This window comes from Haliaeetus albicilla, chromosome 18 (genome assembly GCF_947461875.1).
Source record: "Haliaeetus albicilla chromosome 18, bHalAlb1.1, whole genome shotgun sequence".
In the NCBI taxonomy this organism is placed as follows: domain Eukaryota; kingdom Metazoa; phylum Chordata; class Aves; order Accipitriformes; family Accipitridae; genus Haliaeetus; species Haliaeetus albicilla.
In genome coordinates, this window is record NC_091500.1 from 30,146,010 (window position 1) to 30,169,424 (window position 23,415).

Consider the following 23,415-nt stretch of genomic DNA (forward strand, 5'->3'; position numbering starts at 1 on the left):
AAGGATGGGGACAGGGATGAGGATGGGGACAGGGATGAGGTTGGGGATAGGGATGGTCACAGCAGCGGGGCTGGGGATGGAGCCGGCAGTGGGGACGGGAGCAGGGATGGGAGTGGGAACAGCAGCAGGGCTGGGGACAGGGACAGGGACAGGCACGGGGACGGTCACAGCAGCAGGGCTGGGGCTGGCGAGGGGAGCAGAGCTGCGGCTGGAGCCGGGACTTCAGCTGGTGAAGGGGACGAGATCGGAGCCGACGATGGAACCGGGAGCGGAGCCACCAACGGAGCCGGGAGCGGAGCCGGGACCCGAGACGGTGACAGAGGCGGGAGCGGAGCCGGGGAAGGGGCTGAGACCGGAGCCGGGGACGGAGTCGAGACCGGAGCTCCTGCAGCAGCCAGGACCGGAGCCGGTGTTGGAGTCGAGACCGGAGCCGATGATGCAACCAGGACCGGAGCCGGTGTTGGAGCTGGTGATGTAACCGGAGCCGGGATGGAGCCGGGACCGGAGCCGGGATGGAGGCGGGATGGAGCCGGGACCGAGCCGGGATGGCGGCGGGATGGAGCCGGGATTGGTAGCCTGGACCGGAGCCGGCACCGAGCCGGGATGGAGCCGCCGCGACACGCGGGGCAACTTCTCGCCAAGTTGCCCGGGAGCAGCACCCCGGGGAGCGGGACCCCCCCCCCCCTCCTCCCTCCCCCGGGAGCGGCACCCCAGCGGCCCCACCGCTACCCCGCGCCGCTCTCTCCCCGGTGCGCACCGGCGGGACCGGCACCGGCACCGGTCAACACCGCCCGGGGCTGTTCTCCGGGATCAGCCCCCGCACCCCGCTCGGGGTCCCCGGGGACGCGGAGCCCCGGGCCCGCGGCGGAGCCCCCCGCCTCCATCCCGCCTCCGCTCCCCCCCCCCCCCGCCGCCGCCGGTGCCCGCCGGTACCTGCCGCCCGCGGCGCCGGGAGCCACGTGCCGGGGCCGCCGCCCGCACCGCGCCGCGCCCGCAGCCCCGCTCCGCCCGCCCCGCTCGACGGCACCGGGCACGGCGGGGGGGGGGGCGGTGGGGAGGGACAGGAGAGCGGGGGGGGGCACGGGGAGGGGAGGGTGTGCAGGGTTCTGATGGGTGCACGGCCGGGGGGGTGAGTGTGCAAGGGGGGGGGGTGCGTGTGCACAGCGCTGGGTGGGTGTGAGCGTGCGGGGGGGGGGGCAGGGCTGTGTGGGTGCAAGGGGGGGTGCTGGGTGCGGGTGCAAGGCGGGGGGGAGGTGTGGGGGAGGTTGGGTGCACGGCTGTGCGTGGCACGGGGCGGGGGGGTGCGGGGGGTGCACAGGGTACCCCCCCCCCACGCTGACACAGGTCCGTGCAGGGGTCGGGCAGGCTGGAGGCCGCAGGTCTGTTTTTGGGGACCCCCCTCCCCAGGGCTCACTCCGATCGCGCACCCCCAGACCGGGGCGGGGGGGGGGGTGTCTGCTGGGGTGCGTGGTCCCTTCCCAGCCCCGGAATAGGGGCAGAACCCCCGTCCCTGGGGGGCTCCGGTCCCCCCAGCTGCCATCGAGGTGCCCATGAGGCCGGGGCTGCTGGGGGTGTCTGGATCCAGCCCCGGTTGCTCCCAGCACCACGGCAGATCCGGTGCTCTGGGAGCTGATTTACGGCTGCTCTTTTCAAATCTTGCCTGAATTTGCTCCGTTATGCAAAATGAAGTCTTGCCCTCTGCGTTCCCGGGAGGGGAGCCGCTTCCCCCCGCTACCACCAGCCCCTCGCCTGCGGCTCCCGGCAATTGGAAAAATAGTAGGGAAAAAGAGGAGAAATCGGGCAAGAGCCACCGGCCGCCCTGCTCGGCTCCCTGCACCGGTGCTGCCCCGCACCGGGGACACCTCAGGTCCCTCTGTGGGGGAGTGGGAGCCGAGGGCATCCCCCTGCATGGAGCCACCGGGGTGGGGACGGGCCCATGGGTGGCTTTGCACACGCGTGTCTATGTGCGGGGGTCCACGTGTGTCGTTGCGGTGTCAGCGGCCGGTCCTCTGCATCCGTGTGCATGTATGGATGCAAGCTGGGGGGTGCGTGGGGGTGCGTAGGGGTGTGTGCGTGCATGTGTATGCATGTGCATGCTCAGTGCATGTGTGTGCATGCGTGTGCATGCGTGTGTATGCTCTGTGCATGTGTGTGTGTGCTCTGTGCGTATGCTCTGTGCGTGTGTGTGCATGCATATGTATGCTGTGTGCATGCTCTTTGCACGCGTGTGTATGCTCTGCGCGCGTGTGTGTGCATGCTCAGTGCATGTGTGTATATGCCGCATGCGTGTGCATATGGATGCTGGGGTGCGGGGGGGGGACAGGCAGGGGAGATGCTCCCACTGTAGCGACCGCGGGTGTAATTTATCCATATAGTTTTTAAATTTGCAGGCCTGGCCAGCTCCCTCCAAAGGGCGGCGATCAATCAGCCGGGATATTGGATGGATTTATGGGCCCTTTATGCAGGAGGATCAATGCAATCCTGAAAAACCCGGCAATGTTTGTGCAACAAATTACGGCGGCTGGAGCATCTCCCTTGCTCGCCCCCCGTGGGGACGGGGACGGGGTCCGGGTGCCATCGATGCCACCCATCCTGCTCCCCAGGTACCGGAGACGCCGGAGTCCCGCCACCGCTAACCCCTCACTGGCTGATCCTAATGAGCAGCAACAGTGAATTAATTAGCCAGGCTGCGAGGGGAAGCCCGAGTGCTAATTAGCCGGCACGGAGGGCTGGTGGGGAATTCGTGCCTGGTGGCATGGCCCTGGCTGCAGGGATGTGAGGGGACGCGAGGGGACACCGGGGGTCCTGGCTGTCCCCAGCCCTGCCGGCAGCAGGGTGGGGGGGGACCCAACGCTGGGGGTAAAAATAGCGGCGGCGGCGAGAAAGGTCAGCCCCGGCGAGAGCAGCCGTGGGGGAGACGGGGAGGGATGGGGGGGTCAGGGCCGGATCCTGCCCGCGGCTCCCAGGCTGGGCCTGGATCCAGTGCCCGGCTGCCGCGGGGGGCGGCTGGGCTTGGAGGGGCTCGACCCCATCCATGGGGGCTGCGAGCCCAGTGCCGGCGCTGAGCCCCTATGGCGTGCCAGCAGCCACGGCGCGGGTGTCCCCGACCCCTCATGGCTCCCGGTGCCGAGCCGTGCCTCAGTTTCCCCATCCTGGCTGCTCTCGCTGCCCCCCAAGCAGGTCCCGGGACGATGCTGTGGGCCACCCCGATGGGGACAGATGCGTCCCCAACTGCGGAGCCAGCGGCTCCGGGGCCAAAGCCGGGAGCTGAGCCCGGTGCAAGCCGCTGGGGCTGGAGGCGGCCGGCTGGCAGAGCTGCAGTGCCGGGGCTCAGAGCATGAATAAATGCATAACGCTGCGGCCCCAACGTCCCCACCGTCCCCCCTCCCAGCAGCCAGGCGGGCCGGCAGCGCCGGCACGGGGAGGGGGGCTTCGGTGCAGCCGTCCTCCGGCGACTCCCCGTTCGCCATCTGCCTCCGCGGCCCCTGAGGACCCACCGGCTCGTGCAGCGGCGTGCAGCCCCACAGGGTCACATCCAGCGCCGGCACGGCCCCGGCGCTCGGTCCCTGAGCCCCAGCATCACCCGGTGCGTGCCCAGCGCACCGTGCACGGTGCTGGTCCGTGGTCCCTCGCCCGCGGTGCATGGCACCCAGCGCCGGTGCGTGGTTCCTGGTGCCCAGGGAACGTCACCTTTCCTCTCCTCATGGCTTCGCCAAACATTTGCCTCCCCATGGCGGTGGTGTGCCGGGATGGCAGACGGATTGGCGTGTCAGCACCGGCCGCGCAGGCCGGGAGGGAGCCTTGTGCAAATGAATATAGATGGGTTGGAGGCGGCCGGGCGCTGCGCGCTTCATCCAGGGCATGTTTGCAATAAAGCCGGGCCGCCGGGCCGGCCCAAATTGGATGAAAATTGTCCTTGAACGGCGACAATAAACCAGTAGCTAGGGTGGGAGGGGGGGGGGGGGAGGGTGCTGGGGGGGGCTGCGAGGCGCCGGGCTGGGGGTGATGCCGGCTGGGTGCTGCTGCGATGAAATGCCCGTCGGGATCCTGGTGCGAGGCCGGGGCGGGATGTGCCAGCACCGTGGGGCTGGTGCTGGGAGCGTCACCCCTGGATGGAGCCCACGGCACTGCAGCACCCACCATGGGGCACCGGGGGCCGTTCGGGTGCCCCCTGACAGCTTTCGTGGGGTGGCAGAAGCAGCCGAGTGGGCAGAGCATTGCCTGCACTGGGGGGGGGACCACCACCACGTTCCCCCCCCCAGCGTGGGCTCCAACCCTGACCAGCTCACCCCCAGCACCCGGTCTCCAATGTGCCCCCCAGTCCTCACCCCTCTGTCCCAGCACCCCCAGACCTCCCCTCCTGTCGTTCCCCCCCCGGCTCATTAGCCTCTGCTGTTAATTGGTGAGGAGGCAACTGGGAGGTTGCTGGTAGGGTCTGGGGGGCCGGGGGTCTGGAGCCGGCTGCCCCTCAGCAGTGGGGGGCTCAGGACATGGTGAGCGGGGGGCTCCGGGACAAGGATGGGATGGGACGGGGTGGGATGTCCCACCCAGGGGCAGCCACATCGCGCCGGGGCTGAGCAGTGCTGGGGGGGGGTCTCATCCGCACCCCAAGTTCCCCACATTCCCCCCCCCCGGGATGGTGCTGAGCCCCAGCCCCGCAGCCGCTCGTGGGGGCTGCCACATGCGGGGCCGGATCCTGCACCAGGGCTCAGCTCCAACATTGCCACCCCCATCCCGCTGCGGGTGCCCCACAGAGGGGGGGGCAAGGCTGCACCTGGGCCACTGCTGTGATGAGCTGCAGGGTCTCAGCCGTGGGGGGACCACAGCGGTGGCAGCCCTTCACCCATCTCTGGCGGGGGGGGGGCATCCCCCGGGAAGGGGAGGCCGGGGGATCCCGGGGGGGATTTACATCCCCTCCCGGCTGTCGTCCCCCCCGCGCTAGCGGGGGCCCGGTTGCGGGGCCGTCCGTCACGGCATGCCGGCGCCTGCCGAGATGGATGGCTGCGGGCCGGCCCGGATTAATTCTCTGGACAAGCGGCATTTATTACGGATGCAGAGGATGTCAGGCGGAGAAATCCATCCCGGCCGGGCGGCAATTAGGCGGCTGGCCGGGGCACGGGGGTCCTGCTCGCCCCCCCGCCACCTGCCCGGGCCCCCCGCGCCAGCACCCCGGGTCCCCCCGCCTCATGGGTCCCCCCCAGCCTCGCCGTGGGGTGCCGGGGGTCCCCCCCCTGCGGTGCTGCCCCCCGCACCGGCGGGGCTGGGGGCTCATTGCAGATTCGCCTCATGCCCACCTGAGCCGGGCGCTGACAAATAGACATTTAAATCAGACAATTAGCTGGCCTCCACCGCTGACATTTTTAATGTATTAATGTGCATCAACAGCTAATACATATAAAATTCCCCTAATAACAGCACTTGGGTACCGGGGCCGTGCCGCAGCCGGCGCTGGCAGTGATGTACGAGTCCGGAGGGACTCCGGCCCCGGCGTTTGCATTAATTACCAGCAAACTGACAAGGCAGCGTGACACGCGGGAAGGCGCCGGATGCCTTCAAACAGCCCCGCGGCCCGTTTTTTTCCAAGCCCTGGCGTGTGAGCGTGTGTGCGGCGCAGCCGGGCGTGCGGAGGGGTGTGCGGTGCAGCCGCGTGTGCGCGGGCCGGTGGCGCCGCGTTTGTTTGCACACGCGTGTGTCCCGTGTCCCTGCGTGTGGGGACACGCTGGTTGGGCTGTGGCGGGTGGGTGTTGGGGTGGGGGAGTGCTTCGTGTTCCTGCTGGGAGAGGGGGGGGTACGTCGGGGCAGGCGTGTGCGTCAGGACACACGTGTGCATTGGGATATGCATGTGCATCGGGACATGCGAGTGCATCAGGGCACATGTGCATGAGGACATACACGTGGATCAGGACACATGTGCGCATCAGGGCATGCATGTGCATTGGGATATGTGTGTGCATCAGGGGACACGTGCATCGGGGCATGTGTGTGCATTGGGACATGTGTGCATCAGGGCACGCATGTGCATTGTGATATGCATGTGCATTGCGATATGCATGTGCATCGGGACATGCGTGTGCATCAGGGCACATGTGCATGAGGACACACGTGTGCATCGGGGCATGCACGTGGATCAGGACACTTGTGCATCAGGGCACGCGTGTGTATTGGGATACGCGTGTGCATCAGGACATGCGTGTGCATCAGGGCACATGTGCATGAGGACACACATGGGCATCAGGACACGCGTGTGTCCCCAGCACTGTGCACAGCCACGCACGGGGACTGGAGGGATGGCTCGAGGCCGAGGACCCTCCGACCCCACTGCCTGCAGGGAGGGGTAAGCAGGATGCGGCCCCCGCCGTGGTCCCTGCATGTCCCCAGCTGTGGTCCCCGTGCGCTCGGCCGGTGACAGATGCTTCAATTCGCAGGAAGGCTCCGAAAATCGATGCCTTAAACGCTGGTGGCCGGGGCTGATCAATGCCGCCAATTACGCCCGCAAACAGGTGCTCGTGGGGGGCCGGGGAGCCCCCCATGACCACCCCACCCCGGGCTGGGGCACCCCAAGACGCCCTAGGGGTTACTCTGCAGCCCCCCAGCTCCGCATGTCGGGGGGCACCCAGGGAAACTGAGGCTGCTGTGGGGGGCTCCGGCCCCCCCCTCGCCCCATCGACCACCGGCCCCTCTTGCCAAAGGCAGATTTGACATTTTTAAATCTAGATACTTAAAGGAATCGATCAGGATGCGAGACCCCTGCCCCCCCACCCCCATATCGATCCTGCCCTGAAGCGGGGGGGCACGGCACCGCAGCCCCCCACCAGCCTGGGGGAGTCCTGGGGAGGGGGGGGGTCCGGTGAGGAGTCCCAGCACCCACCCAAGCCAGGGTGCCCCCCCCCCCCCATTCAGGCTGGCGGGGCTGGTTCCCCCCCCGCCCCGGCACAGGGCTTGGGGGCAGCGGAGCGTGGGCTGGGGTCCGCTGGGACCCGCTGTCAGGGAGGCAGCCAGGCGCGGGGTGGGCAGCGCAGGGGGGGCCGCTGTCAGCCCGCACTGACGAGCAGCCGAGCTGGGGTGGGGGGGGCCACCAGCATCCCCCACACCCCACTGGCATCCTAGGGGGGGTCCCCAGGGACACAGCCATCCTGGACTCTCAGCTCCCCCCCCCCGAAACAGAGCTTTGCCCCATTGCACCCCTAAAACCCAGGGAGGGGTCCCCATCCAGCCCCAGGGCCGCAGCGAGCGGGGGGCGATGCACCCCCAAAACCCGTCTGGCCGCAGCACCTGGGGGAGTGCTGAGCTGGGGGGGGTGGCTTGCAGCCCCTCAGGCCCTGCTAACGGGGGCTGAGCCCCCTGCACAGGGCAGCTGCGGGGCTGTTAATAATGGATGAGACCAAATTGGCGGCCGGCAGCCGGTTAATCCCTGCAAACACGGCGGCGGCAGCGTGGGCTGAGCAAACAGGGGCTGCGGAGAGTCCCGGGGGGGCCCCTGCACCGGGTGGGGGGGGTGTTTTGCATCCACCATGCAGCAGGTACCCCAATACCAGGCACCATGGCATGCCGGGGCCGGCTGCACCTTGGGAGGGGGTACAGGGTTGGGGGTGCCAGTGTGGGGCACCCCGTCCGCCCCCCAGCTCCGCGCACCGGCGTGGCGATGCCGACGCCGTGCCCTTTGCCCGGTGTCGTGCCGGGGCAAAGTCTGGTGGGGGGAGCGGTGTTGCCGGGAGCTCCGCAGGGAGAGGTGGGTCAGGGTGGGCTGCAGCCCCGCCGGCACGGGGTCTGGAGGCTGAGGGGGTGCACCGGCCCCAGGTGGGCTCACGGGACCATGGGTGGGCTCACAGGGTGCTGGATGGGCTCAGAGGACCCTGGGTGGGCATGCAGGACCCTAGGTGGGCATGCAGGGTGCTGGGTGGGCACGCACCAGCCCTGGGTGGGCACATGGCAGCTGGGTGGGCATGCAATAGCTCTGGGTGGGCACGTGGGACCCCGGCTGGGCATGCACTGGCCATGGGTGGGCATGCAGGTCACTGGAGGGGTCTGGCACGATGGGGGGACAGCACGACCTGGGGTCCCTGACTGCACTGTCCGTCCCGCAGGGTGCCGGATGCCGGGGCTGTGCTGATGCCCGCCGGGGCGGTGACCCCCAGGGCAGCCCCACCGAGCCGGTTGCTGCAGCCGGGGGGAGGATGGCCAAGCGGCTGCTGGTGGCTTACGGGCTGTGGGTGCTGGGGGGGCCGCTGGGGCTGCACCACATCTACCTGGGCCGGGACAGCCATGCGCTGCTTTGGATGCTGACGCTGGGCGGCTTCGGCGGAGGATGGCTCTGGGACTTCTGGCACCTCCCCGGCTGGGTCGCCGCCGCCAATGGGACCGGGGCGCCCGGGGACCATGGCAGGACCGTGCCGGCCCTTAGCCCCCTGCGCCTGGCGGGGCAGGTGATGGTGGGGATATATTTCGGGCTGGTGGCGGCACTGGGGCTGCCCTGGGTGCCGGCGCTGCTGGCGCAGCCCCTGGCTGTGGGGCTGGGGGTGCAGCTGGTCTCTTCGGTGGGTGACCAGACGGCGGAGGCACCCAGAATCCTGGCCGCAGCCTTCCTTGCCTCCCTCCTCTTCCAGGGCCGGGTGCTGGCGGTGCTGCCCGCCAGCCTGGCCGCCAGCATCACCGCTCAGCGGCACCGGCGCTACAAGCTCCGTGGGATGCCGCGGCCCCGGCTGGCCGCCCGGCTCTACCACCTGGGGCTGGCGTGCCTGGCCTTCGCCGCCCCGCTCGCCTGTCGCGGGGTCTTCGGCGCCGTCGGGGTGCTGGGCACCCTCTCGGCCCTGCTCCGTGCCGCCACCGAGCTCCCGCTCCTGCCCTTCCGTGCCAGCTGGCTCCTGGCAGAGGTCCTGGGCTTCGCTGGCGGCTCTCCGGCGCGGGAGCACGGCGCCAGCTTCGAACCGAGCAGCTGGAGCGAGCGGCAGCAGCGGGCGTATGAGGTGCAGGATGCAGCGCTGGGTACCCGGGCTGGAGGGGGGATGCCATGGTGGGATGTTGTGCTGGGGGGATCCACGGGATTTGGCTGTTCCCATGCCGTGGAGGGGGAAAACACCCTTTTTGGGGTCCCTTCCAGCTGCTGAAGGTACATGCAGCCCCATGCATGGCCCTGGGGGGGGGGGGCAGCCGGGTCCCCACAGCCCACCCCAGCTCATCCCTCTCGTCCCTAGGTCCTGGGCCTCCCGGCTGGCTCCTCTACCGAAGACGTGCACCGGAGCTACCGGGAGCTGGTAAAGGTTTGGCACCCGGACCACAACCGGCACCGGGCCGAAGAGGCCGAGAGACGCTTCATCGAGCTGCAGGAGGCCTACGAGGAGCTGGCGGGGCCCAGGAGAGCAGCGGCGGGGTGACACCACCGGCAGCCCCCGCCATGCCGGGGGACCGAGAACCGTGGGGGGGGGCGTTTGTAAACACGGAGGTTTCCCTCCCGCTGCTGCTGCTTCGTTCCTTCGCTCGATCCTTGCAGCGCGTGGCGGCAGGGACCGCAAAGCAGAGCAAAGCGTGCGTGGGGTCGGTGATAAACCGTTGCCCAGGGATGGCTGCGGAGCAATGGAGGGGGGCTTGGGCGAACTGTTGCATGGGGGCTTGGGTGAAGAACTGTTGCACATCGGCTTGTGCAAACCAAGATCTGCGTGGACCATTGGACGAAGAACCCTTCCACGGGTGGCAGCCCCAGTGCCCCCCGGGGGTGAAGCGGGGCGGGGGGCGGTTAGGGCGGAGCGGGGACGCGAACCCGCGGACTCCTGAGCTCAGCCACCTTCCCCCCCCGTCGCTCCTCATCTTCGCCTTTTCCCGGAGGGCACTCGGGTGTTTCCGCTACAGGGCGGTGGCTCTCGGCAGTTTCCGTCCACGTTCGGCACCCGCCGCCCCGCCCCGTTCCGCCCATCGTGGGGGCGGGGAGGCGGGGCTTCGTCATTGCCGGATCCAATTGGCTCTCGGCGGAGAGTGGTCACGCCCTTCTCGCGCGCCGGAGGCGGGAGAGGGCGGGGCCTTCGCAGTCGAGTCGGCTGGGCCGCTTCGCCATTGGCTGGCGGGATGCCTCCCTCCTCGCCCCGCGCCGCGTCCCCGCGCGCCCGGGCGCTCCGCTCTGCTCCCTCATTGGCCAGAAGCGCTCGGCCCGGCCCCCGCGTCGCACCTGAATGGCTGGAAGAGAAGGAGGGCGGGCCGAACCGGGCCTTCCCCGCCCTTTCATTGGCGGAGTCCTCCAGGAGGGCGGGCGCGCTGCGGCGTTTCCGCGCCACCATTGGCTACCGAGCGGTGAACGCGTCCCGATTGGCTGACGCGGCCCTGAGGGCTCCTGCCGGGCCGCGGCCCCCCGCCCCCCTCCCCGGTGCATCGCGGCGGCCTGAGGTGAGGGGGGGGGCACGGCGGCGGCGGGCAGGGGCGAGCAGGCCCCCACCGTCCACGGCCGGTGAGTGCGGGGCGCCCGTGGGCCGCGGGGACCGGGGGAGCGAGGGGAGGGGGCGGGGGGAAGGGTGGTCGGCGGGGGAGGGCGCAGCCGGGGGCCGGGCCGGGGGGTCGGGAGGGGCCTCGTGTGGGGAAGGGGGGGGAGCTGAGGGGCCTTGTGAGGGGTAGGGGGGGTGAGAGGCCTTGTGTGGGGAAAGGGGGGGCTGAGGGGCCTTGTGAGGGGTAGGGGGGTCGAGAGGGGCCCTGTGTGGGGAAGGGGGGAGGTGAGGGGCCTTGTGAGGGGAAGGGAGGGCCGGAGGGGCCTTGTGAGGGGTACGGGGGGGGGGGGCTCTGTGGGGGAGGGAACAGCCTGGAGGGTGGGCTGCGAGGGGGACATGGGGGAGGGTGGGTGCTGTGTGGGGAAGGGGGTGCCCTGTGCGGGGGAGGGTGGTTTGGGAGGGGAGGGTGGCAGTGATGGGGTGAGGGGGGGCTGGGAGAAGGCCTGGGTAGCAGAGGGGTACGGGGAGGAGTGCCCCCCCCCCCCAAGCGATGGGGAGGGGGCAGCCAGTGCAGGCCGGCCGTGGAGTGGGCCCACGGGGGGGGGGGGGGCGGGGGGGACCCAGGGGAGGCTGCAGAAGGGGGTTTGCGGGTTGGACTGGGTGGAGCAGTGGGGTTTTCGTGGGGTCAAGGGGGTGGGGGGGCACGGCAGGGGTGCAGCTAGCGGCTGGCTGCATGGGGGGAGCGGAGAGTCCGGAGTGTTAATACATTATTTATGCCACAGCCGGTACACGTACACAGCCCAGCTGGCCCATTGCTTCCACCCGCTGTCCTCCATCCCTCCTCTGCCGTGCCTCTTCTCCAGTACCGACCCGGCTCATAAATCCCAGGGGCAGGAATCCTCTCCCGGTGTGCTTGGAGATCTTGCTGTGTGTGTGGCCTTTAGTTCTTACTGTAACACAAATAATTAACTAATGAGGGTGGTGAAAAGCAGGCTGTGTTGCAAAGAGGGCAATGTTATTTTTCCCCATACCTCTACAGGGCTGTGGTCTTTAGCACACCTAAAGCTTGACTCCCCCCCGCCCCCCTTATTCACTCAGGTTTTTCTCCACGAGAAAGCGAGCCAGCAGTAAGTTAGAAGGTGGCTTCCAGTGCCTGGTCCCCACTGTTTTCCCCCCCGTGGGTGCTCATCGGTACTGTTCTTGTTTTGTGCTCGATGATCAGCTTCCTGAGGGAGCAGAAAGAGGCGTTAATGTATCCGCAGAGGGAGCTGTTGCAGAGAAGTTGTGAAGCCTCCTTCCCCACAGAGACAGGCCCTACACCGTGGTTCCATAGGAAGGAAGGCAATGAATAGGATTTTGTTCGGTTTGGAGAGGGGAGAAAATCCTGAGAGGGATGTGGGATTTCTTTCTGAGGGTGCTTTAATGGTTCCCCTGGTGTAATCTTTCTCCCTGGGTATAATGATCCTCTGTGGAGGGGAGAAGGTCAGATCAATTCTCTTGCAAAGCAGCTTGCCATCATCGGGCCATCAGAGGAGCTTGAGATGCCAAAACAGAAACAAAAGCTTCTGAGTGGAGCCTTTGTTAGTTGAGGGGAGGTAAACTTGGAACAACCGACAGAAAATTCCCTGCCGACTACCTGTGGGATCTGCTTCAGTGTCCCACCAGAGCCTGGCAGCTCTTTTCATGATTTTGAGCTTTTTATGATGACTACTTTTCACTAACTTTGTGCTGCGTTTCCTGCTGGATGCTTCCATTGGAAAGCTCTGGCTGCCATGTCTTTCTTTGGAGGTATTGTAGATCTTGAGGCCGTTTGCCTCGAAAGTTGCAGGTAGAGGGTGTGGAGTGTTTTGCCGTACTGTTTGGCTCTGGGACTTCATGCTTTCTAAGCAAGACTTGCTCACACAAGCTGGGGGTGCCCCATTATGCAGTCCGGATGGAGAGTAGGCCTGAATCCAGGAGATTTTGGGACCTGAAGGAGGTCTGGTAGAGCTGAAAGGGAAGCGGACATCTGTGTAGTGTGAGAGCTCCTTGAGTCCTCATGGCTGTAGCTGGCACCGAGCTTCTGGCTTCCTTTATAAGCTGTCCCGGGCAAGTGTGGGAGCACGGCCTTGCCTGTGCTCAGGTTGAGGAGTAAAGGCAGTATCTCCCCAGAAGTGCCTGCGGTCGGTATTGTTGCTGCCTCCTGAAAGGTGGAGGGGAAGAAGCGTGGGTCTGACAGCACTGCAGCTTCTCCTCTCCCTCTGTACTGCCAGCTTGCTAGACCTTCCAATGGTTGGGGAGTGTGGGACATCCCCACTGGGGTCCTGCTGAAGTGTCACTCGGATCCGTATTGCTCTCCCACTGTCGTACGGTGTTGCTCTACGCACTCGGTGCTTCGGGCCTCGGTGTTTATTTCTTTTATTGCAATACTCTGTTAATAATGTAGTTCATGTGTGCTGGGCCAGCAAAGCCCATGCAGCCCGTCTTAACTCTCAGACCCGATCTGCATGAAAGTTGTGTGCGGCTTCAGCAGCTATTTTGCTGTATATCACATATATGTGGCCATAGCGATGTCTGCTGAGGTTACCATTGTTTTGGGTTTGCCAGACTGAACTCCTCTTGCAGGAATTGTCTAATGCATAAGGGTTTTTTTTAATTGGAGCTTACTCTTCAAGGGGCATTTAAATATTTTATGATTTTTCTGAGCCATGCAACCCCTAAGCAGAAGATTCTTGTTGGGTTCAGGACAAAGGAGTTCTAAAGGTGACTTGCAATCTGAAGAGGATATATAGGTACTGCATTTTTTAAATATAATAGATCTGGCGATTCAAATATAGGCCTTATTTTTAATGATCTTTTCAAGCTCTCTCTTGGGATATCAGACCTGGAGATTAGCTATAACCAAAGAAAAAGCTGAGGGAGAGGGGCAGCTTTCTAGCAGGACTGCAGTAATCCCATTCACCCCACTTAAACTGGGGGAGATGAAGGATTTTTTCACCACTTCAAGTGGGGCAATGAAAGGTGTCATCTTCTGCTGTATTTGCCATTATTTTTTCCTTCTTTTCAAAAGCTTCTGATTTTTGGATACTTTGATAAAAAGTAAAATTTAATCTGAAAGACACGTGTTCATCCTCTTAAATATGAAACAATTCTTGGCAAGTCACTGAGACTCTTCCAGATCACAACGCTGGCAAATATGATCTAAAAATAGTAGCAATGCACGCAAAATTACACAGGACAAACATACATGTGCAAGTTTCCATTGCAGCTGTTCCCTCCCGGGCCGGCTGGTTAGGAAGGGATACGGAAAGCTTTGACTGGATGGAGAGAGGACCAGAAGACACAGTGCAAAGAGATTTTTGCCTCAGGAAAGCAAAATTTGATGTCCAACTCAAGAGTGTTTCACTTCTGCCCATTTGCTCCACTTTCATCGCTGTGTAAAGTGTCAGAAATCCCACCAGCAATTCCCAGTACCTGTTTATCTGGAAAGTGAGTATGGAAGACAGCGTCAGACCAGGAATCCTGCACTGAAGCCCCCTCCTGAAGAACACAAAACCTGGTGGTCTGCTCTTTCATCTTGTTTAAGTATTTGTAAGCACACCGGTTGGGGTGTTGTAACATCATCAGAATAGATATGGGAGTGTTTTGTCACCTGAAATACTAGTTTTACTTCTTTGTGCTGCAAAACGATACACAATTAGCTTATAAGAGGTAGATGTTTGAGAATAGCTAATGCCCTGTCGTGCTCTGCATAATGCATTTGGTGAAAGAACAATAAATGTGTGGATTTAAACAGAATATAGACAGCTAATTATCCCTGAGGTTAAATGTTCAGTTCATTCCTGAGGAAATACTGGAAAAAAAAACCAAAACAAAACCAAACCCCAAGAGCGATATTAAGAAACTATTTTTTAAAATCCTAAAATGGTTCTTTGTATTGTACAATTTTATGATCCGTCATCCAGTACCATGAAAGGACTTGTCCAGGATAGAAAAAGAAGCTGCTTTGTGCAGGCAGGGATTTGGCTGTGGGAGCTGGCGTAAGACCTTCCCAGACCTGTGCTCGGAGAGGCGAGGAGGCCACGCTCCTCCTTCCCCGCGTGCTCTGACCGAGCCATTGTTTGGTGGAGGGAGCTTCTGAAAACCCGATTGTCTCGATTTGAGAGGGTGGGGAAAAAAGGGAAAAAAACCCCCAAACCCAAGTTACAGTCGGGCTTGCGCCGCGCTTGCTGCTGAACGGTGCGCTTCCTTCTTTTCAGATGCGGGGTAATAAAGCTGTCTGGCTTTGATTAAAGTGTTGGCCTGATGTGTTTCGTGGTCTGTTTCAGGGCAAAAAATGTAGTTCTTCGAACAGAAACGACTGAGGCATCTGTTGAACATGAGGGATGAACAGGCTTATTTTGGTCTGCTGTAACTTAACAGGTATTTGCCAAAAAACCTCCAAGTCTCAGGATTTCAGTGCTGCATAAATTCCCCAGGGATTCAGTGGAGGTCTGGGAAAAACCAGGCTGTGCTTATGCCGTGAGTCGGGGCTGGTGGCACCCAGCAAAGGCAATAGAAATTTGGGGTGTCAGTGTGTTCCTGTGCACAGTGGGCATATTAAACCTGCTCCTCCAAGTTGTGTTCCATGACAGGTAGAATGAGTTCCTGAATTTCTAGTGTAATTGTCGCCTTTTTTTTTTTTTTCAGGACACGCTGTAAAATTGAGTTAATTCTCTTCTTGCCTGAGTGCGTTACAGAGGGGGGGGTCCAGTGCTGTAGGTAAACACCCAGGTCCTCTGAGGTGCTGGAGTCTTGGAAAATGGATTTTTATTTGAGAATGATTATAAATTACAAACAGGACAATTTATTCTACTGAAATGCTGTTGTGTGTACTCACAGAGACGACTCTTACATGCTTGATCAACAAGATTAAAATAGCTTGGTAAGGGACTACTTAACTCAAAAGCCAATTAGCCAGATGCTACTGTACAGTGTGAATTATGCTCCAGCCGGGCGTGAGGTGGCGGCTGGGGACAGCCCACCATGCCGCCTGCCCGAGATCCCAAAACAACCGTGGTAAAAACCCTCCCAAGAAGCAGATTTATTTATTCTTCAGAACTCCAGATTTCATGGCAAAAGCATCTTCCATAGACTAATAAAAAAATCCAGACGAATTTCTCACTGTTTATCTTCTTTTCCTTCAAATAGGGAGCTATCGAGTTCCGAAAGTTTACTGAAATAATCCGTCTAGACGGAGCAAGAATAGCATGGCAAGCTAACACTACGGGTGGGGGATTTAGAAGTCATTTCTTTTTTGACTTGCTGTCTGTAAAATTTCAAATGTTTTCTTTCTTTCTAAATTAGATGGAATATGCTGATATTTGTGCATTTAACAATAATGTGCATTTCCAGTGTGATTTGGAAAAGTTTTATGTTGTCAGCTGAACGCTGGCAGCTCTGGGAGGAGTTTGGTTGCTCCGTCCATAACAGGAGGGAGTTGGGTTTCTATGGGTTATATTGCTCCCCCGTCAATTCTGTTATAACTGCAATATTTTATTGAAATCCTGCAGGTAGATTTCTTGACGTTTTTGTATTGATGCTTTACTGTTTCTATAGTCACATAGTGTGCTATATAAGCCTTATATGGCCCTTATCTGAAGGAGCTCGCCCCCTATAATGAGTTTATTTGAGTTTGCATTAACTTTTGCTGTTTTACCAGTCTTGAAATTTCCGCTTGGGTTTTAAAAATGCTTGTGTGTTTTACAGCCCTCTCGCGCCGACCTGTTTAAGGTTCCCAGCTAATAGCCGTGTTGAAATTTCCAGCTGATCTGCTGTGAGAGACACGGAGTTAAAGGCAGGTCATGCAGCAGCCTGAACCCCGATTCTGACACGAGCCGGAGCTGCTTTTGACTGTCTGGCTCTAGATTCTTACCACAGGGTATATCAGATGAAATATTAATTGCATCATCAAGGAGTAAAGATTTGCCATTTTATACTCATCAGATATATCAGTGGGGTTTTGTTTCCAGTCCATTATTTTATTACTTTTGTGCTTGGAATTTAGCTTGCCAAAAAGTAATTCAGAACCTGCTGTATGTTGTTTGTTTCCCCCACCAAGACTTAATTACTGTTTATTTTTCTCCTTTGAAGTGGGTAAAAGTATATTTCTTGGGTGATAAGGTGTAGTGTTTGTCAGGAAATCTCAAAAAGCCTAAAAACTTCTCTACTGGCAACTTTGGTTTTTTACAGCTTGTTTCTCGACTTTGAATGAAGTGTTCTTGCAGTTATTTTCTTTTCGGGGATGTACGTGCAGAGGCAGTTTTTAAGTGTTCCTTTGTTTCATGAATTAAGTTTGAGACAACTTGTGGGAGTTCACGTAAAGTACTCTCAAGTGTGATGTTACAGGCTTTCGTCAGTACCTGTGTATTTCCATGCTCCCTCCGGATTAAAGCATGCTTGTCTTTATTTAAAAAATGAAATTATAAAGATTACTCTAAAGCAGTTTTGCGGTTTGTTTGTTTCTTGTTTGTTTGTTTGTTTGTTTTTAAAACTCCGAGCAATATATACCGAAGGCATCTAACTCTGGTATCATAGGTCGGTGCGTGAGCACTTTCCTTTTCTGCAACCCCAACGTTATCTTAAAATCACAGGAGGTACCGGTGGTTCCCGGCAGCTGGACGGCTGCGCTGCCCGCAGAGCGTTTCCTGGTCGTGGACACAAAGCACTCAGGCAGGGAAGTGAAACTTGGGTGTAATCGTGCAAACCAAAGCACATCGGCCATGCTAGCACGGCTGGCAGAGCTCAGAGCTCGACCTGCCGGCAGTCTCCAGGCGTCGAGCTCAGGGGCCGCTCACATCCCGATACGGCAGCTTAATCCTTCGCTAAATTCTCCGGCTTCTGTGTTTTTGAGCAGAGTTTCAAATGCCGCAGTTTTTATGAGGTGGTATTTAGTGCCTCGAGGCTTCAAAACGAATGAAGGCATTTAATTCAGAGAGCTGAAGGCAGCGAGGCAGGAGTTTGTAACCACCTCTCGTTTTGGGAACGCTGTTTGCAGGTAAAAAATTCTTTTGCACAGTCTTTTTTTTGCACAGACAGTGAGCGTTGACTCTGTCTCAGGTTTAGATTGCTAGGGTCACTGGTTAGAAATAAGTTTTGAACTCCTGTGTAGCTAATAAAAGAAAATTCTGATGATAGGAAACGTGTATTTTTAAATCAAAATAGGCTCATTAGGACCCTGTCGATGAACCCTGGGGCAGTGTTGCTGGTTCTTGTGTTGCAGGAGCGTTGTTGCATTCCTCAGACTTGTAAACCATATCCCTAAAAATAATCCTGATCATCGGGGTGGAGGGAAGTTGAACTTGTAATTAATTCTGGAGCAAATTAGATGCGTGTTTCTCAATGCTGTCATTTCATTTTCAAGAGCGTGTGGGTTTTGCTAAAATGTACAAGGTCTCCTGATGTTTACAAAAATATTTTGTATCTTCAGTTACCTGCGTTTTACATATTGAAGTGGCAATTTTTGTGTTTTTCCCTACTCCATTGTGAATATGGTTTTGAGGTTTTATAATGGGGGCCAGATCCTTCCTTGGGGTTAGGCGGGTTTGCCGTGGCAGAGAGGTCCCTATTGTTTCCTTACCTTGTGTATCCTGTTGTTCTTTGTTTAACCTGTCATCGTACTTGATGTGGTGCCTGCCGCCCCTGCTTTCGCTGGCTCCTTATATTAGGAGTGCTGGGAGCGCAAGGAAAATACTCGTATGTAATGCCACACGGAGCTGCCCCAGCACTGCCTCAGTGGGGGAGGCTTGTGTTTCGTGCTCTGTTGAAATAAGCAGAGAAAGCATTTAAAATTTGTATGCTTTTGGGTGCTGGCAGCAAAGTGAATTTTGCGTTCCCTGGGATGCTGGTTGCATTAACACGCGAAAGGGCTAAGAGTTCATGCTGTCACAAGTGTTGTCACCGAGGTAGGAACCGTGCTCTCGGTCCACTTTGTCTGATGGCTCTTACGTCCATAAATGCTGGCATTTGTGTAAACGTTTTTTTTGTGATGCGTTCCAAACCTCCCTGGTTCTACCGCTTGCATGCTTAAGTGACAGTGTCTTACAGTAGCTTTGAATTAAGCCTGTTGAAACCATACCAAGTATGTAGGGATCTTGTTGCTTTATATTTAATGTTGCTTTTTTTTCTGGCTAGTTGTTTCACCACGCCTTTAAACAAAATAAAAATTTTACTCTTAAAAAGCATGAGCAAGATGGCTCTGACAAGCTGGGAGGCTTGGGGTATGCCTTGGCTAGTACAGTAGCAATTTTCTTATTTCCTTTCTTTTTTTTTTTCTTCTTTCTTTTTTAGAACCTGAAAAGACCAATACCAACTGCTGCAGTCAGGCTTTGTGACAAGAAGTTGCTTTTCAGAGGAAGGAGCTGTAGTGCTCTGCTGGCCTGTCAGCAGATTTCTGACAACTCCAGACCCTGTTTGCCCTCGCAGCTGGGATTTTGCCATCCCAAACTAGATATCTGCCGTTTCCCGCATTGATACAAGGTGGTGTGTGAATTGCAACTGCCAGCTACGTCACTCCAAGGGCGAGGACTCTATTTTTTTCCCCCTCCTGTATATAGCTGGACATTAGAGCAAACACGCTGAGATGTCTAAAAAGCAAAATACAAAAGGTAAGATGCGTGTGAATGTGATACAATCAAATGCCAATAAACAGCACCATTGATTCCAAAGTTATCAATCAGGAAAGGGGTTAATTGCTTTTGCTGTACTCCCTTTCAAGGCTGCTAGTGTCACTTGACACCTTATTGTTGCTATCTTAGTGACATCATATAACCTGTTGGGTTTTGTGACATTTTTAGTAACATTTCAATTGTCCAGCTGGACAGTTCTGATTTCACGAGTTCCTGTATAATGTTAATATTGCATCACTTTCACAGTCAGACAACAGGAGAAAAAAATTTTGTTTAGTAGTTGGAGAGTTATGGAGCCAAACTTCTTTATTTTGCTGGGGTCCCCAATTGGTGCACGACCTCCCCTTGCTGGGTATTGCCAGGATGAATTTGAGTGCTGTCTGGGTCCCCCATGGGATTAACTCTACCAAAACTTAGTCTTGTTCCGAAGCAGGCCTTCTCCACCCTCTCAGAGTGCCCTGTGGACGCTGTGGTTTCAGGGCAGGCTTCTGTTGTGGACTTGCTTGACCTGTCTGTGGCAACTGCTTGCCAGGAATCCAGTTGAGAAACAAGCCATCGAGTCTAGGTGGGATAGCTCAGCTCAGGTCCTTGTCTCCTGGGGATGCGATTCAAATGAGACCTATTTAAATCTTTTTCCTTCAAGATGGGTACAGAACAGGAACGAGCAAGTTTGCGAGAAGCTTTTTCACTTGCTTTTGTCTTCAAATACACAGGCTGGTTTTCCTTTCTCTGCCATCGCATGTTAAGTGGCAAAGCTGTTCTGGCGTCAAGCAGCTTATTTCAGGGAGGGATCTTATTTGTCGCGTGTGAAACATTAATTCCAAAGTGTGTGTGGTGGGGGGAGAAGGGGGGTTGAGGGTTATGGTTCTCTTTTTATTTGAGCTGACTACTAATTAATAATTTAAGGCGAATGGGTTTGACAATTCATGTCCTCTACCTCAAGAGAAGAGCTTTTGTTCTCTGTAGATTTTTTTTTTCTAGCAGCTTTGGCATAGAAACAGTGTCTACCTGAGGAGCCCAGCCGTCCTTTGACAGCTAGATCCATACATGATTCAAAGCAATTAGTAACAGTTATGGAAATTATTGTATAGGATAGTTCTGAGTGATTTTTAAAACGCTGTATTTGTATCTGTGCTCTTGGAAGCCTCAGTACAAGTCATTAAGAAATTGACTTCTCTCTGATGCTGGAAACGGAGCCCAGCAATCGTTGCTGCTGAGTACATGTGGAGAGAAAAGCACACCTTGAAACAGCAGAAGAAAATTAATGGGTCTAGGTAGGGGAACAGCAAGAGAAATCTGTAGGAGACAACTGGGGGAAAACATGGGAAGCTGTTACTCTGAGGGAATTCGGGGCTTTGGCAAATCCCCAGCCAAACGAGAAAGCCAACACAATTGCTGCTCTTGGTGTGGTTCGGCAGAGTGTGTCATAGAGAGAACCCACTGGGAAGTGCTGGCATGTATTGGGTTCCTAAAGAAAAGTAAAGGGATCTTAGACATAAATATTTGACACCGAGCAGGAATGCAGAGTAGGCTTTAATTCACTCTGCCACCAGGGATATAAAATACGCCCTGCTTTGTTAAGCAGGCTCATCTCCAGTCCGCGTTGCAATGTGGACATAAGGGAAGGTGAGAGTTAAAGCTGCAGACTCTTCTGGCTGTGCCCTGTCCTGTTTGGACTGTGATTGAATTTTCAATTACTACTTTTCTGCTGCTCTAGAATGTTAATGTAGTCAACGAATATTTTCCACTCCTCTGTAAAGGAGTGTACCTTGGCCAGGTGAGGAATGTCTTTTCAGTTTCTCTTCCTTTCTTTCTGAAAGCAAAACCCCTTTGCATTGTAACAAAGGGCTGGTGAGAAGTGTTGAGAGGTAGGGAATGAGACAGACCTATTTTTAATAATGCAGCAGTTTTGAAACTGAGTCAGAAGCCCACCTGTTTCTTCTTCTTAGAAGTGCCACAGAACAGAGTGAACATCTGAGCTATTCAGAAGGGTATTTTTAAGTCTTGTGAAAATGTATATGCAAAGTTTGGGCACAGAATCATGTTCTACTCCTGAATATTACTGGCTGTAAATAACTCTTTACTCAAAAGATCTATGATGAGGAGAAAACAGTTCAATCTGTAAACCAGTCATGTAATTATCCCCGTTCAAAATCCAAATGCGTGCATCCACATGTAGGTCCATGTCTGGGTTATACTGGGTGGCTGATTTCACCTTTAGTATATTCTATAAGGGAGAACTTAGAAATTCCAAGGAAAGATTGTCTCAGTGATGCCAGATCTCTAAATAAATACTTCCCCAGAGTCTAGTAGGTTTGTTGGTTTGCTGCTGTCTGAAGTGGTCTTGGATTCTTAGTGCTTCGTTTTTTCCCCCAACACGAAGCATGTGCACTCCCTCTCATCCCCCCTTCTGACTCGATTAATTGATTTGAGTGAAAGCAGCCACCAGGCTTAGGAATGACTGGTGACCCCAGGATACAAAGCAATCACATAAATCTTGTTTCCATTCGGACGTCAGCCACGGTTTTAGGCATGCCAGGTTCCTGAATAAAACAGCACTCGGGTTCCTACTCATCTGGATACATCAAGGAGCCATTTCAATTGATGGAAAACTGCCCTACGTGAATTTGGCGAAGGCGAAAGGTCTTTGGTATTAGTCGCTAGGAAGGGAGGGCTTCAGCTGGAGTGGTGTTAAGCAGCAAGGAGCCTGCACACCAGAACCTTTACAAAAAAACCCAAATGTGGGAGAAATTTAATTTTAAGCTCATACTTTGTTTAACAACGCATCAATCAAGCAGAAGATACTGCTCTGCAGAAACCAAGCTTTGCCGATTGGGGTGGTTGCAAACTATTTGCTCGGTCTGTGTCCGGACGACTTCTGGTAGAATTGTCAAACCGGCAGATTGCAGAGTTAATCTGCAAGGCAGCACTTGCTGTGAGTTATGTTGAAAATGCACAAAGGCGAATATTGAGCATGTGTTCTGTAACCTGATAAATCGGATCCTGGCTTGTGAGTGAGCGTGGGTATGGTATGAGGATGCAGGTGATGTCAGGAATTCATGGGAACTTCAGCTGCATCACTCTGCTGAGTGTGATGCTCTGGAAGCGCGCAGGTTTAATTTAATTTTTCATTTTTTTTATGTGTAGATGGAAATTAGATGGGAGGGGGAAGACGGCATCCTGCAGTTTGAATTACCTTAATGGCTCTGTTTGGCTTCGCTGCTTTAGCTCCACTGAAAGCTGATTGCCTTGCTTCACTGCTTGTGTGTCCAAAGCAGAAGGCGGAGCGCAGGTTAAAACTGCAGCTGTGACAGTGGCCGGGAAATGGCAGCGTGCCTGCATTGGCTAGAGCAGGTCGGTGACACCGTGGGGGCAATTAGACCTGCACTCGAACTGCTTCCCTTGCCCCTGGAAGCAGGACGGGTGCTTAGGAGAGCTGTGTCCCTGCCTTTGTGGCAAAAACGCCTGCTTTTTGTGTCGGGCAGAAATACCCAGTTTTAGCAGCATAACTTTAGGCATATTTAGTTGATTTGCAAGAAGTTAATTTTTATTTCATATTTAATTTCTTTTTTTCCCCACTCTTCCAAGCCCTTAAATGAATATGGCCTTATATTGGGAAGGTAGCCTGCATTAATACAAGGGCTAACTCTTCTGCTGCCATCCAGCAGCCATCCAGCTTCTGCTGGAGACCGGATGTCTGGAAGGTTTAATTTGCTCACCTCAGAATGAATTCTTCAAATTTTGAGTCCATCTCTTGCCTGCGTAGCCAGGGGTTTTTTTTTGTAATAACACCCTGGTGAACCGATCACTTTCCCAAATCAAGTTTGGACCGAGAAGGCTGTGTTGCATGCTTGGCCCCTTGAAATCTGTTTGAGAAAATAAGCAAGAAAGTGGTATTTCTTGTTGAGACAAGACTCTGAAGTGCAGCTGCCACCTCCGTGGGCTGGCTGTGCGCTGCAGGAATATCGCAGGGCTATCCTTGGGGCATTAAAATAGTTTCCACAACAGCTGATTGAGGTACCAAGCCCCGACTTTGAATGCACCCAGGCAGCAAGCAGGGACAGAAATTGAGCGAGTACAGCTTAGTAACCCAGCAGACCCGCTCAAATATCTTAATGTATTTTGGGGAAGGGAGGGTTTAGGATGGTCTGTGATAGTGATGTTCTTCCCCTTGGATCATGGAGAAAGTTAGTGTTTCTATGTAGTTTTTTTCTGGTATCAATGAAATGTTGTCTCAACAGCAGCAAACCCAGGAATATTGATTCTAGCCCCAGTTTAGTCCTCACTTCTCTCTAATTCGTGAAGAGAGAGCTTAGCATTGGTACCTCTGTTGCCTGTTAGCAAGAACTGTTCTTACAAGGAAA

General features: G+C 56.6%; 2 protein-coding genes across 4 annotated transcripts in view; both read left to right on the top strand.

Moving 5' to 3' along the window:
- Positions 1-8,134: 8,134 nt before the first annotated feature.
- Positions 8,135-9,448, top strand: DNAJC22 (DnaJ heat shock protein family (Hsp40) member C22). The gene is made up of 2 exons (XM_069806394.1): positions 8,135-8,963; positions 9,192-9,448. Exons 1-2 carry the CDS (start codon positions 8,175-8,177, stop codon positions 9,369-9,371), a joined length of 969 nt encoding a protein of 322 aa, XP_069662495.1. The 5' UTR covers positions 8,135-8,174; the 3' UTR covers positions 9,372-9,448.
- Positions 9,449-10,284: 836 nt separating this feature from the next.
- SPATS2 (spermatogenesis associated serine rich 2) overlaps positions 10,285-23,415 on the top strand; it is a 31,245-nt gene continuing 18,114 nt past the window's right edge. For 2 of the 3 annotated variants that reach the window (XM_069806374.1, XM_069806376.1), the window contains exons 1-2: positions 10,285-10,432; positions 18,714-19,030. In XM_069806374.1, coding sequence (XP_069662475.1) covers positions 19,006-19,030 — 25 coding nt within the window. In that variant the 5' untranslated portion in view covers positions 10,285-10,432; positions 18,714-19,005. Of the gene's footprint in view, positions 10,433-14,713; positions 14,808-18,713; positions 19,031-23,415 lie in introns of all 3 variants that reach the window. The other variant, XM_069806375.1, reaches the window with a different exon arrangement.